The sequence below is a fragment of the Pangasianodon hypophthalmus genome, chromosome 18 (assembly GCF_027358585.1).
Source record: "Pangasianodon hypophthalmus isolate fPanHyp1 chromosome 18, fPanHyp1.pri, whole genome shotgun sequence".
Lineage (NCBI taxonomy): Eukaryota > Metazoa > Chordata > Actinopteri > Siluriformes > Pangasiidae > Pangasianodon > Pangasianodon hypophthalmus.
In genome coordinates this window covers 4164513-4177945 of record NC_069727.1, presented here as the reverse complement: position 1 = coordinate 4177945, position 13433 = coordinate 4164513, and the positions used below count along the sequence as shown (strand labels likewise).

Below are 13433 nucleotides of genomic sequence, written 5' to 3'. Positions count from 1 at the left end.
GGAGTTCTGCAGACAAAGACTGTGAGTGTGTGCATACACACACATACACATTTGTTATTTACCTAACGTTTCATGTCAGCTGAGAGGAAAGTACTGGTGCCTGGTTTCCTCAGTCTATAACACAAAATAGCTGTTCTACCAGGCCATGTTAAATCTGTATCATCTCTCTCCTTGTGTTTTCCATATATGATTTTTCAGCCCGAATGGTGATTTCTGCTTCTTTATTTGTAAACACTTGTGTTAAAGATAGTGTTCATAATGCTACACAAAACCTACATAAGCTCCTACTGACATAAACCTATATAAACCATTATAAAAGCTTATTAAAACTGCTTCAGCTGTAATAAGGACTGCTGTTGTCAGTATTGATGTCTACCTACTGTGCAGTGACATTTTTTCAGGCTCACTTATGGTAAAATTTTGACAACAGTCTCTCACATAAATAAAGAATAAAACACTCTGACATGCTGTTATAGGAAAATAATCAATGACGGGGTGGTGTGATGAAGCAGAGTTATTGTTGCCACCCCAGACCTGCCAACCTTTATGTATTTTTGTGGAGGAATTCCACATTTTAACACCAAAGTATGCCGATGCGAGTTCTCACTCAAAAAAAGTTATCACTGTAATATTAACTGATCCACTAGAAACCCAGTCCCTTTCTCCCCATCTCACATTGGTAGTCTCTCGTCTATTCTCAGTTTTTTTTTTGTTTGTTTTTTTAAAAGACACTGCTTGTTAGATGACAGTGTATTTGCTTTCTGTATAAATAAATGAAGAATGAAATAAAATCAGTGTATGTTTGACTTAACTAACATTAGACAAGTATATAGTTACCGTCAGTAAACTATATTTATTAGGGATGTCAGAGAAAAATCTCATTTGAAAATAGTCAAAAAGCTGCACTTTTTTGAGCTAAAAGAGATAAAAATGGCAGCTGACACTTGTTGAAATAACCCTTTGTAATAAAAAACAAATTTATTTTAATCACATTGTAAAATTAATTTTATTTTCTCCTATTTGGAGGTACGTTGCTTTCAAATTTGATGATATATAAACTTAAGAAAAAAGCAATTAGGATAGGATATAATTACACCGTTCATGAGTCTTGCTCAAGGGTCAATCAGTCATTCGCTGGCGTCCCTAGAATTTGAACCTCATTGTCCTGATATCCCGTAATGCCACCAAAAGGATGTAGCCTAGCACGTTGCAGTTTGTAGGGACGATGGATTAGAGCTCCATTTCCGATGCACAGAGAGTCTTTGGATTACCAGCTCTGAACTTTGACCTCTGTGCTACAGCTGTTTATCCTCTGATAATGCTCACTTGTAGAAACAGCTGCTGTTGAATTTGCAATAATAATATGATTAGTGCTAATACTGTGTCCAGTCTTTGGCTTAGTATTCAGCCTGGGACTCTCTCTGATAAGCGCTGAAATGTGGTGTGATCAGACAGGGTGAGTTATCAGGCCTGAACTGGACTTCTACACTCAGCATTGCAGCACTGTATTGCCTTTTTCCTTTCATAACTCATCACTTTTTTCTCCGCTATTTCTTTCCTCTTTTCATCTGGCCAGGTAATCACTGGGATGCTCTCACTCACTCTCTCTCTCTCTCTCTCTCTCTCTCTCTCTCTGTGCAGTGTGCACCTGTGTGGCTCGGTGATGCTATCTGCACTAGCTGACTGATTCATTTAATTAGAAATGTATCTGTAAAAGTGGGGGGGGTCACTCTGTAACCCAGCTGGAGATTGGCTCCATAAATCTTTACCAAAACCAGCTACTGGACTTTGACAAAGACCGGATGTTCACAGTCCAGTCCCGCCCACCCCTTACACAAACCCGCAAACTTCATCATTTCCACATGGACATTAGATTGGCCCAGTCTTCTACTGCTCTATGCTTTTAGCGCTATATATTTATATGTTAACATTTCCAGTTACAATTTTTCCCCAAATCCAATTCTAATCTTGGCCATTTGTTACAGGATCTGATATTCGATATATTTCACCACCAGCCGGTGTGTTTTTAAACGGTTAAACAATATCGTGATACTGTGAATCTGTGATGCGTTAACATGAAAATTTCAGATTTTACTTGGGACATGTCCTGCTTCCCACTTAAACCCAAGAGCAGTTCAGCATCTGGAGCCCTTGAGCTTGTGTAGATATTGAGAGAGGGCAAATTGTCATGGTTTGACTTTTTCCATGAGCGTGTTTTAAGAGATGATTGAGAACGTCATGCAACGGCAGCTAAAGTTCCCATGGAAGTGCTGACACGGACTCGGCGTCATTGCCTCACTAATGAAGCTGACCTTTTTAATCCCTCTGTATTCACTCTCTCAATCTCAGTCAGTCACACACACAAACATGAAGATAAACTAATGAGACTGACCTTTCCTTCTCTGCCTAGGCATGTGTTGCTTGGCTGATGTGTATATTTCTGTGTGTGTGAGTTGGAGGCACCTGCTGATTGGCTCCCAACAGGCGCAGCTCCATTAGGAGTGAGTCGCTCAATTGTGGCACAAATACACAGCGTGGGCCTTTATTAACGAGCACCGAGACAGCCAATCACAGAACAATGTGACCTGAAGGAACATTGTCTCCCCTCTGATTAGGGCAGTGGCACTCCAGCTACTGTCATGACTTCAGGAACACACACAGCTAAACACACAATCTGTCTGGAAGCAGCCCACACTTTTAAAATACGTCACACTTTTCTCTCACTGATCTGTTCTTACTGTATGTGCATTCTGGAAAATTCAGTTAGCACAAGAAAACAAGAAGTTGTCCTGTTTAGTTATATGAAGCTATGTTTGACTCACCATTTTGTCTGCTTGTGTGCTTAGGGATACAGCATCAGTGTTTGTTTGTCATTTATTCAATGCTGTAAGTATTCAGACACCACAAATTAACATCATTTGTACTGCAAAGCTGTTACAAAGCTGGCAATTACAGCTTCAAAACATCTACAGTGAGAAGTAATTAGCGTTTTGCAGCATTATGATTTTGGCCCATTCCTCTTGGCAAACCATCTTCAAATTTTCCCAAGGTTACAATGGTCACACCAGTGGACTTGCAAATTCAAAATCCTTCATAAATTTTCAACGGGATTCAAGTCAGGAGATTGCTTCGGCCATGCAAGGCCTTCTCAAGTTACTTTGGCTGTGTATTTCTGGTCGTTGTCTTGTTGAAGCGTCCATCCTCTCCCCAGATTGAGTTTCTAGGTTGATGAGATTAACTTCTTCTGTAATACATCCCAGTACATCGCTCCATTCATGTTTTGATGACGTGTAATGCCCGTGTACCATTTGCAGAGAAGCAGCTCCATATCATGATGATCCCACCTCCGTGCTGCTTCGAATTATTGCCAAAGATTTCTATTTTTGTTTCATCTGACCAGAGTATATTGTTCCAATTGAGTTCTGATTTGTTTAAATGCTTTCAGACGTGCATCTCTGTGCTTCTTTTTTTTTTTTTTAGCTGAGGTGTAGGAACAGAGATGATTGTGCTGCAGGTCATGCTTGTTGTTCTATGTGTAACTGTTGTTCCTGCTGCTTTCAGGTTGTCCTGCAACTCTTTTCGAGTGACTGCTGGATTCTCTCTTACCTTTCTATCGTTAGTCTGAGAGAGCACTGTTAAAACTTGCATGGCACAGACAATTAGTTGTGGCTCCACGAACTTTCCTCTTGCATATTATCGAACCAATTGTGCTGACAGAGACAGTTACGTCTTTGCTATGGCTCTGTAGCCATTTGAGTAGTATTTTAATAATTTTGTCTGTAAGAACCTTAGGAAGCTCCATCACCTTTGCCATGCTTGCTACTTGTTGCGTGAAATCTTCCAACCAAAGGTAACGTCTCTTATAATGACACCAGAGCGTTTTTTTTTTTTTTTTTTTTGAGCATTTATATCTAGAACTTGAGGCAATATTTCTAAGTTTTATGTAGAGTTAGTATATTATAAAATTAGCTGTAGTCTAATCCTGACTCACACACACACACACACACACATACACACAGGAGTTCTGTCCTGAAGCTTCCCTCCTGTACCTGTGCCTTCTAAGCTTCAGCACTGGTCTTTCTGTCTAATCTATCTGCAGCAGCACTGCTGTGACGCTCGAGGTGTGAGCACCACGTTTCTTTCAGGTAACCTGTCAGCTGAAAAGGGTCCTCTTGGAACGAGATAGAGGGAGATGGGGAAAAAGCTAATCTGTGCCTGCGGAGAGGAAAATGAGAGAATGTCACAAAAGTGTTGGGAGAGTGGAGTGCTGCAGAACAGAGCGAGGGATAAAGGTGTGTTGGAGCACAGCCCGTGCTGAACGCTCGTGCTGGGATGGGATTAGTGATTAACACGGCGTTGTTTTGATGAAGTTATTTAGGATATGAGTCGAGTAAATTAACACGTGCCTCATTGCCTTGTGTTTGTTCTTTTCTCTACACCATTAGCCCCATATGGACCTCTTTATGGAGTGTGTGTGGTTATATATGCGTCTCCATTTCATTAGGTCACGTAACAGCAATAGTGCTGAGGTTCCAGAGCTGGGAGGACTGAGTGATGGAGTCTGGAGGTGGAGTTAGGTGTAGATCTCGCCGCCTGTGAACCCATCTGTTAAAAAAGAGAGACCCGGGTACGACTCTCATTACTCAGCTGTAAAAACACACCCACACACACCCACACAGAGGCATTAATTCTGCTGATGATGCTTCATTTGCACATCACATAGCTCTCACACCTGGCTCTTCAATGTCACACACACGAGGATGTGATGGATGTAGGGGCTCATTTGCATTCGTTCAGTAATCGTCCGGCCAGCAGAGATGGCGCTGAAATGGAGTCGAGCGTTCTTTTATTGAAATTACACCCATTAGGACATGAGTAATCCCGCTCTACAGGGATTTGCATGCACCAGAGACGGGATTCGCACCTCAGGTGTTTCCAAGGTTCACACGTACGCACACCAAACACACATACGTAGAGTGTATTACTGCAGCTAAATAATGCTCTATTTCAACTCTTTATGGTTGATCTGCACTTTGCCAAAAATGAAAAGGTTTTTTTTTTTTTTTTTTTGGGTGGAGGGGATGGGAATACGTTGCTTCACACGAGTCTTTGTTCTGATTGGTCGAGCTTTGAAACCAGAACTAGTACAAAAGTACATTAGACATCAGACTTAGGTGTGACCTTATAAGCTCTTATACCCCATTGCTGTTGAATTCTGGATTCTGTTTAATAAGAAGGTGTTGATTAATTTTCTCTGACAGCAGCTCTGACAGTAGTGCAGCTGCAAATCACAGGTTTATATTAATATATAATTATATTAATTCTAATACATTATCGTTTCTATAGTAACAGCTTACTCAGGGACTTGTACAGCAGACTCTCCACATAAACATGTATAATTGTTGATATGATGAAGGTCTCTCTAAGGAGACATTTATTTAACATTTATGGAAGGAGTCTTCAGTATCTCCAGAGCTTTGTGTCATTCAGAGGTAAAGCTGCACACTGTAAAGTCTTCAGGACAGAGCAGTTTACTTTTAGTGTTTTCTTAGTAACATGATAAGGCGCATCTTTGTTTTATTAATTTCAGGAGAGGGGAAAAAAGAAAGGCTTGTGAGGGAACTGTTTATAGCTGCTGTTTATAGCTGCTGTGACATAAGTGAGAACAGGAACTAACTTGTTTTGCATAAGATTGTAAGCACTGGCAAATTGCTGTGGTGTAAGAGGAATAAAACACTTTGTTTTACATGTGGTTACTGGAAAATTAAAAAAATTCAGGGTAAAAACCTAATACATACACATCTGTCATTAAGTCATATTTCCATTTGTGTATTACTGAAGCTAAGCAATGTTAAACCTAACTGTAATGTTTCATCATAGGGATCAGACAAATGTTTACACACACACACACACACACACACACACACACACAGGCACACAGGCACACATGCTGTGGTGATTATGTTGCAGGAATGTTGCAGCTGAAACGTGGGGTCTTTGTCACACACACGGGCACACATGCTGTGAGGGTGATGTTGCAGGCATGTTGCAGCTGAAATGTTGGGTCTTGCCACAGACACACACACACACACACACACACACACATTGCCTTCACGCTGGGTTACAGGGTCTCAGAGGCACATAGTGGCTCTGACAATGATGAATGGACCATCATGATGCCATTCTCCGTGTGCGTCACACTCCTTTACCCCGGTGAGACGGGTGTGGGAGTGTGTTGTGCTTCACTGGTTTGAGCGGACGTGTGTGTGTGTGTGTGTGTGTGTGTGTGTGTGTGTGTGTCGGTCGGCGTGAGTGAGCAGCACATTTGGGTTAAATACTCTGAACTCTCCGAGCTCCAGGGTCAGGGCTGGATTAATGGGAAAAGCCCCTGACCCATTACAGAGGACAACCACACACACACACACACACACACACTCTCACACTCACACCCTACTTTTCTCTTTGCCTTACTGACTTTTCTGAGACCATGTGCCACTCTGCTCTGTGTTCACTGACATCTCTGTTACAAAAGGACGAGTCCTGACCTGAATCTGTCATCTGTAAGATGAACAGCTGGTTTGTTCCAGAGGAAAAGTGACGGCACCAGTCCGGGGGGATAGAAGTGGGTATTTAAAGCCCCTGCAAATAAGGAATAAAACACCCCAGAGCATGCAGAGGAAAATAATCAGTGATGTTACCATTACCATCCTGATTATTTTGTTGATTATTTTCCAATAACAGCATGTTCTGGAGTGTTTTATTTCTCTGATTTGCTAGTGATCACAGTTTTTATTTATTAAGGACCAAAAGTCATACTTTTTTTTTTTTTTTTTTTTTATCAGTTTATAGTTACATTTAATGGCTATGGAAGTCTGCAAACTAAGTTAGTTCCTGTTATCACTAACTTTATAGCAGCTATAAACAGTTATCGTTCCCCCACCAGCCTCTCTTTTTTCTCTGTATTGACACTGGAGACTCCTTCCATAAATCTTAAATAAGCATCTCCTTACAGAATACTTCACCATATCAACATTTACACACGGTTTTTTTTAAATCTGTTTACGTGGAGCCTCCGCAGTACAAGTCCCTCCGAATGAGCTGTTACTATAGAAACGATAATGCATTAAGAATTACTGTCCAAAACATGTTGTTATAGAAAATGAATCAACACCTTCTGACTAATCAGAGTCAAGAATTGAAGTAGCACTGTGGTGTAAAGGACACACACTGTTCATGGGAAAAACAAAACTGTTACACTCACACCAGCGTAGCAGACATTGCCGGTGGTTCTGGGGTGACAATTTTATAGCAGCTATACAGTAGGTTTGCATCATTGGTTTCATAATTGACTGGATTGTTTGCATGTCACATCACAACCCCTCAAGCGGCAAGGTCAAAGGGATGAAGCGAGAAATACACGCCGCATGGAGTCATTTGATGTAGTATAAAGGGAGTTCTATGGATCAGTTTTCTTAAAATACTCATCTTGGATTGTGTGTCCTAATGAATAAATTTACACAGATGGGGAAGCTGAAAAGCCTTATTACATATAAGCCGAGAGCACAGCTGTGCATCCACGCGTAATCAATGCTAATGTCATTGTGAAGTTGCTTTAAGTGCTGTTTATGTGTGAAGATGTACATGATATGTCAGAGGGAAGAGAGGAGTGATGACAGCTAGCGAGAGCGCCTCTTTCTCTTCTGCATCTCTCATCTGACGTCCCAGCATGGCATTTTAAATACGATGGAAATATTTTCTCTGCCGCAGGACAAATAGGCCGGTGATGGTTTGCTTTCTCTCCACCGGCAGTCTGTTGCTTTGCCTCTTTACTTCTTAGGCTCTTCCCTCTTCTGTCTTCTCTCTGCGGCTTGATTAGTTTTTAATGATTTCCTGAGCTAAGACGAATGGCTGTGTTAAATGAGCAGAATTAGACAAGTGGCGCAGAGCACCAAAGCATTTGTTACTGGAATAATTGCGCTTCGGGCTTTCATTCGCTCCAAAAAGAGAGAGATATATTAAATGATGCTGGTCAAGCTGACCAAGCGCTCTTCTTGATTATTTCAGGTTGAGATATCTGCCGAGTTTAGCTATTCCACAAACACACACGCGCGCGCACGTGAACACACCCACACACCCTTTGCAGTAGTGTGTGGAGATGATGGAGTTGTTCCAGCAAGGCCACAGAGTTGCCTGTCAGTAGTCCCCTGCTGTCACAGGCTGACACAAAACCCCGTGTTCAGCTGCAGTCACGGATCATTACCCCCCTCGCTGTACTCCTCAGAGCTGCTAGCAGAGCACATTGATATGTAGAACAGATTGGAGACGAAGTATTGTCTTACTAAGGACACTGCTTCCCCCTGCTGGTTGGGGTGTATTATAGTGTCTCAGCATGGAGGCCTGAACCCCCGACTCAAATTCTCCAACTGTTCTCTGGTTTTGGACACCACTTCTACTTCTGGCAGCACATCTTTAATTCCTAATGTCGTTCACACTACAGGCAGAGCTAACAACATGGCGTGCGTGTCATCCCTCCACATGTGATGCCTCTCCTTTTGGCTGTGATCCATTACACTATGCCAAAATGGCACTCGATGCTCCAGCAGCGAGGATATGTCAGGGACAAGAGACAGAAAGGTTGGACATAGAATGGACCTGATGAGACAGATAGAAGGATAGATGGATGGATGGATGGATGGATCCGCCATGCTGCGTTTTGTCCATTAGTTCCAGCACAGTGGTTAATCTGTAACGGCAGCCGTCCTTGTCCTCGTGTGCTCATGCATTGCCGTTTTGTGTCGACTTTCCACCATCATGCACACGCATGCATGCGTATCAATGACAGGCACTCCAGTGACGGCATCAGGCTCTGGCAGGTGAATGCGAGGCCTGATTGTGTTCCATTTATAGAGCGCTCGAAGCGTTTGCACATTGAGTATGCGGTGACTGACAGGCAACCCCATCTATGGAAAATGACTGAGCTGTCATTCGCAGTGCTTCCATTTTGAGCAGCTGAAAATGATACAGCCAGCTTGGTTTAGTCAATGGCTTCTGCCGCTACTTCGCAGACAATACCAATCATAATCAATACCTCCTTACAGTTCGGAGAAAATTGCATTTAAAATGTTTGAAGAGTAGAATTTATCAAGTTTTCTCATGTCTGTGATATGAGGGTTGTACGTGGATACCATGTATAGTGATCCACACTTCCAAGTCTCAACCTTACCTCAGTGGATAATCTTACCTGGATCCTGTACCTAAGAAATGCTGCTGGAATCATAAAGAGTGTCCTGTGTTCATGCCAGAACTCTTTTTTACAATCTGCTCATACGGAAGAGCCTTGCAACACACACAGTACTGTTTCTTTTTACTCTTCTCCACCTGTATACTCTAATGATATATAATCCCACTATCCAGTGTTACCCACAAGAGTACGGATTCCTTTTGAGTCTGGTTCCTCTCAAGATTTTTCCTCCTCAGAGTTTTTCGGTGTCACTCTCGCTTCTGGTTGGTTTGTTTGTTAGGAATCTAAGTATACATGCAGATTTCTATAAATCTGATTTGAATCAATGGCTATAGGAAAGCGCTATGTACATGCGATAGGTCCGTGCTTTGCTCATCAGCCCAAACCAAATTAAATAAAAAAGTTTCCTGCATTTATCCATGAGACAGTGTGACCCAAAATGACTTGGTAACTAATCCAAACCCAGCACTATTCATATCCAGGTCTAGTGCCTGGTGAAAGTAGGAGGAGTTTCTCTGGAGGTGAAATTTGCCAAACGGCTCCCGCACAGGGTGAGCTTTTAAAACACACTGAGCTTGTTTAAAGGTGGGAAGCAACTCAAACAAAGCCAATGGGTGCCAATACTTTGATCATAGTGAAATATGAGTTTATGTTCAAACAATGTTGGATGATATTTGATGAAACTGCATTTTTTTCCCCCATGTAGTACATCATTAAGCTATACACTATGTAGGGAACAAACCCAGAGCATAAGAAGCCATTTGCAGCCCTGTCTACCATGAAGATGGTGGATTTTATGTACATCATGTGTAAGAGCGTACAACTGATAACAAATTAACGTTACAGTAAATAATATAAATTGTGATAAAATGTTGATTTTGCCTCCTAAACAGTTGACAACAGTTGATTTTGTTTGAGCAGTCAATGATCTGCATTCTTTGTAGCTCCACCCCCCTGTCTTGATTTATCAGTTCTGGTACCTGGGCAAGAAGGGGAACCAAATTCAGCCCTGGTACTGCGGTATGGCACGGTTCAGTCGGCAGTGGAAACAATAACAACATGCAGGATGAGGTTTAATTTGTTTTGCTGTGCTGCACCGTCCAGTGGAAAAAATGCTCTCTGTCCTTTCTAGGAAACATAGCTAAATGTGTGTGTTTATGTGTGTGTGTGTGTGTGTGTGTGTGTGTTTCCAGAGCACTGTGATTGTAGAGAAGTCCATCCAGGATCTGATGAGTCTCATGCAGGACCTGAGTGCTTACTCTAACCAGTTCCTGGAGATGGTCTGTGACAAGCTGAAAGAGTACAAGGAGATCTGCAACACTGCCTACAGGTAATACATTAATAATACACAGTAATACACAATTATTCTGATTTATTAGCATCTCAATCTTCATCCTACAGTGCAGCTAAGAATTGTAAGTCGCTACTTGCTGTTTAAATGTTGAAGCACATGTCCACATTTCCTATCAAACTTCATTATTCCCAGAGTCTATCAGACTATTCTTCGTGCGCCACCTTAATTACTCTAGGCTAAGCTGTGACCATTTCAATGTAGTATGTAGTATCAAAGGCGAACGTGCATGCAGTCAGCGCTTTGAGCTTTTTAATTGCACTGCTTGTGTTGTGTTTAAAATGATTTCCATGTCAGGTAAACATTATCCAAATGTAATTATTGAACATACAGTGAGAATAAGAGTTTATGAGGGCAGTAAAGATGCCCAGCACTTCATATTTGCCTGATATTCAGGAACATGGATGCTCATGTTGTTGAAAATAACATGTACACAAAAAAATAAAATGAAATATACACAATCGCAATCGTATTTTATACTTATAAATCTTCTAATGTGAGCAGTATTAAGAGCCATTGCCTGGGACTAGTTGCACTAGCTCCCCCTCCTGCTTTTATATCTTTATATTTTATATTTATATATTTATTTACAGCAAGTCTATCAAACACTGAGCCAACTTTACTCATCCTTCACCTGCCTCAGAATATTAGTTTGATGCCCATCCCACCACCCATCCAGTAATTCAGTGAATACATTACAAGCTGAAAAGTATTTTCTGTCCAGAACGCGTGCACAAATGGTGAACGTAATCAGACACAAAGATTTCCGTGACCGTTATTCTTCTTATTCTTCTCTTTAAAGGATTATTAAAAGGATTCGGATATAGCTACTGATGCATTATCTTTTCCTGAAAACAGGTACAATGTAATTATTCCTCCGATCATTAGGACTCATGCTGGTTGGTTAATTTTGTAGGAATGCTCCAGGGCTGTGTTTCAGGACCACTTAAATTTAAGTTGATTTAACTGTAAAAAATGTTATTGTATTATTGCTCAACCTTTACTGAACTCATCTGAGTTGATTTCATGTTTGCACTGTGAAACGAGACACAGTTCTTCATTATCTTTTTCATGTTTGTCCTAAAAGTAGTATTTATTTTTCAAAATGTATCAAGTTATTTGCACTTACTTTATTCTTATAGTTATTTTTATCAGTCTATGTTATATTTGTTTTTGGCAGTCAAAAATCCATGAAGTTGTCATGATGACTGATAAAACCACCAGTCGTTTTTTCCTAACAGACTCTAATACCTTTGTTAATCTCATTCTTAAGTTAATCAGTTAAAAAAAAATAAAACACTGAAATATATAATGTGACATTCATTCATAATTCATAATTCACAAGTGTCTTTGCTGCATATGATTCTATGTGTAGCTTTGTTATTGAGTGTGTAATCAGTGTGTGTGTGTTGCAGGAGTATAGTGCAGTGTGAGGAAAAGCTGATCATCAGTGCCTCTTGGGCTAAAGACGAGGACATCAGCCGCCTGCTGCAGTCACTGCCCAACTGGGCCAACATGACTCAACCCAGACAGCTGCGCCAGAAAAGAGAGGACGAGGAGGACTTTACACGGTGAGAACACACACGCGCACACACACATGCACTCTGTGACACCTGTGGATCATTGTACTGTTTAGTGTGTGTCACAAATGAAAATGTATGTACAGTGCAAAAATGTCAAATCCTATTTATCTATGTATATCTGTCTATACACTGCAGAATTGACATCTTAGCAAGTGAAAATATCTTGAATATAGTCAAATGTATCTAATATTTCCTATTATAAGATTGCCATGAACCCAGAATAAGATTTATTTATTTATTTATTTATTTAACTTACTTCAAGTCTGAAATAGTCCTGTTCCATTGGCAGATAATTTTGCCAATTTTAAGCATTTATTTCTACAAAGAAGCAAAATTATCTGCCAAAAATGTAAATTGAGTAAAAAATGTCTGGAAATAGGTTTAATAATCTTATGGTAATCTTATAATAGGAAATACTAGATAAATCTGACTATATTCAAGATATTTTCACTTGGTAAGATGTCAGTTTTTGCAGTGTGTAAATAAGTCCATGACCCACAATGCCATTCGACTACCTGCTGGTAGAGGTGTAGTGGGATTTAGCCCTTGCTTTCTCTACCTAAAGAGAGCGATGCAGTGTCGCTTTAGTGCTTTCATCTGTCCCGCTCTTTCCTTTCCTCATCTGTACATGCTGCTCAAACAGATTAGCTTCCAATGCTTAAATTTCATGCTCGTCATCTCATAGATCGCGAAGTAGCAAAGCCGAGTGTCTGTCATAACATGTATAGCTACATTGCATTCTGGGACATTGAGTCCAGCGTTTGCACCAATATCTCAACTACATCTGTGTTTAAACGTATAGAGTATAGAATGTGTTTCAGGCTGTAGTTTCCTTTAACGACATGATGAAGTTTGATGAAAGGCTAACTTGCTTGCAACTTCCTCTGTATTTTAGGTGTTATATAGTATATTAATTTTGATCATTACTTAAATCAATATATCTCTCACTTGCTGTCTCTGTAATCACCGACACTGAAGGGAAAGTGAAGGCTGAGGGAAGCAGATTTGCATTTTTGTAATTCATTTGTTCTCCATGTAATGAAAATCTTCATCTTGAATGTACTGTTTACAGAAATGATTTTCTTGGCTGTTAACTACACTGTCATCCTAACAAACTTCACTGCCCAACAGTGAAGCCTCCCAAGTCCACTTTAGCCTAAAGTTAAAAACCTTATAAAGGCCACAGAGTAAAATATACGTGAGGGGAAAACAGTGCTGTGCATACAGCACAAGGTGCTAGAACAACATATTGCATATT

The 13433-nt window shown here is 40.7% G+C and overlaps 1 protein-coding gene across 1 annotated transcript in view; it reads left to right on the top strand.

Annotated features, from left to right (window-relative positions):
• The window catches only part of exoc4 (exocyst complex component 4), a 154380-nt gene that overhangs the window by 108291 nt on the left and 32656 nt on the right, over nt 1-13433 (top strand). The window contains exons 12-13 of the mRNA XM_034313148.2: nt 10435-10571; nt 12008-12163. Coding sequence (XP_034169039.2) covers nt 10435-10571; nt 12008-12163 — 293 coding nt within the window. The remainder of the gene's footprint in view (nt 1-10434; nt 10572-12007; nt 12164-13433) is intronic.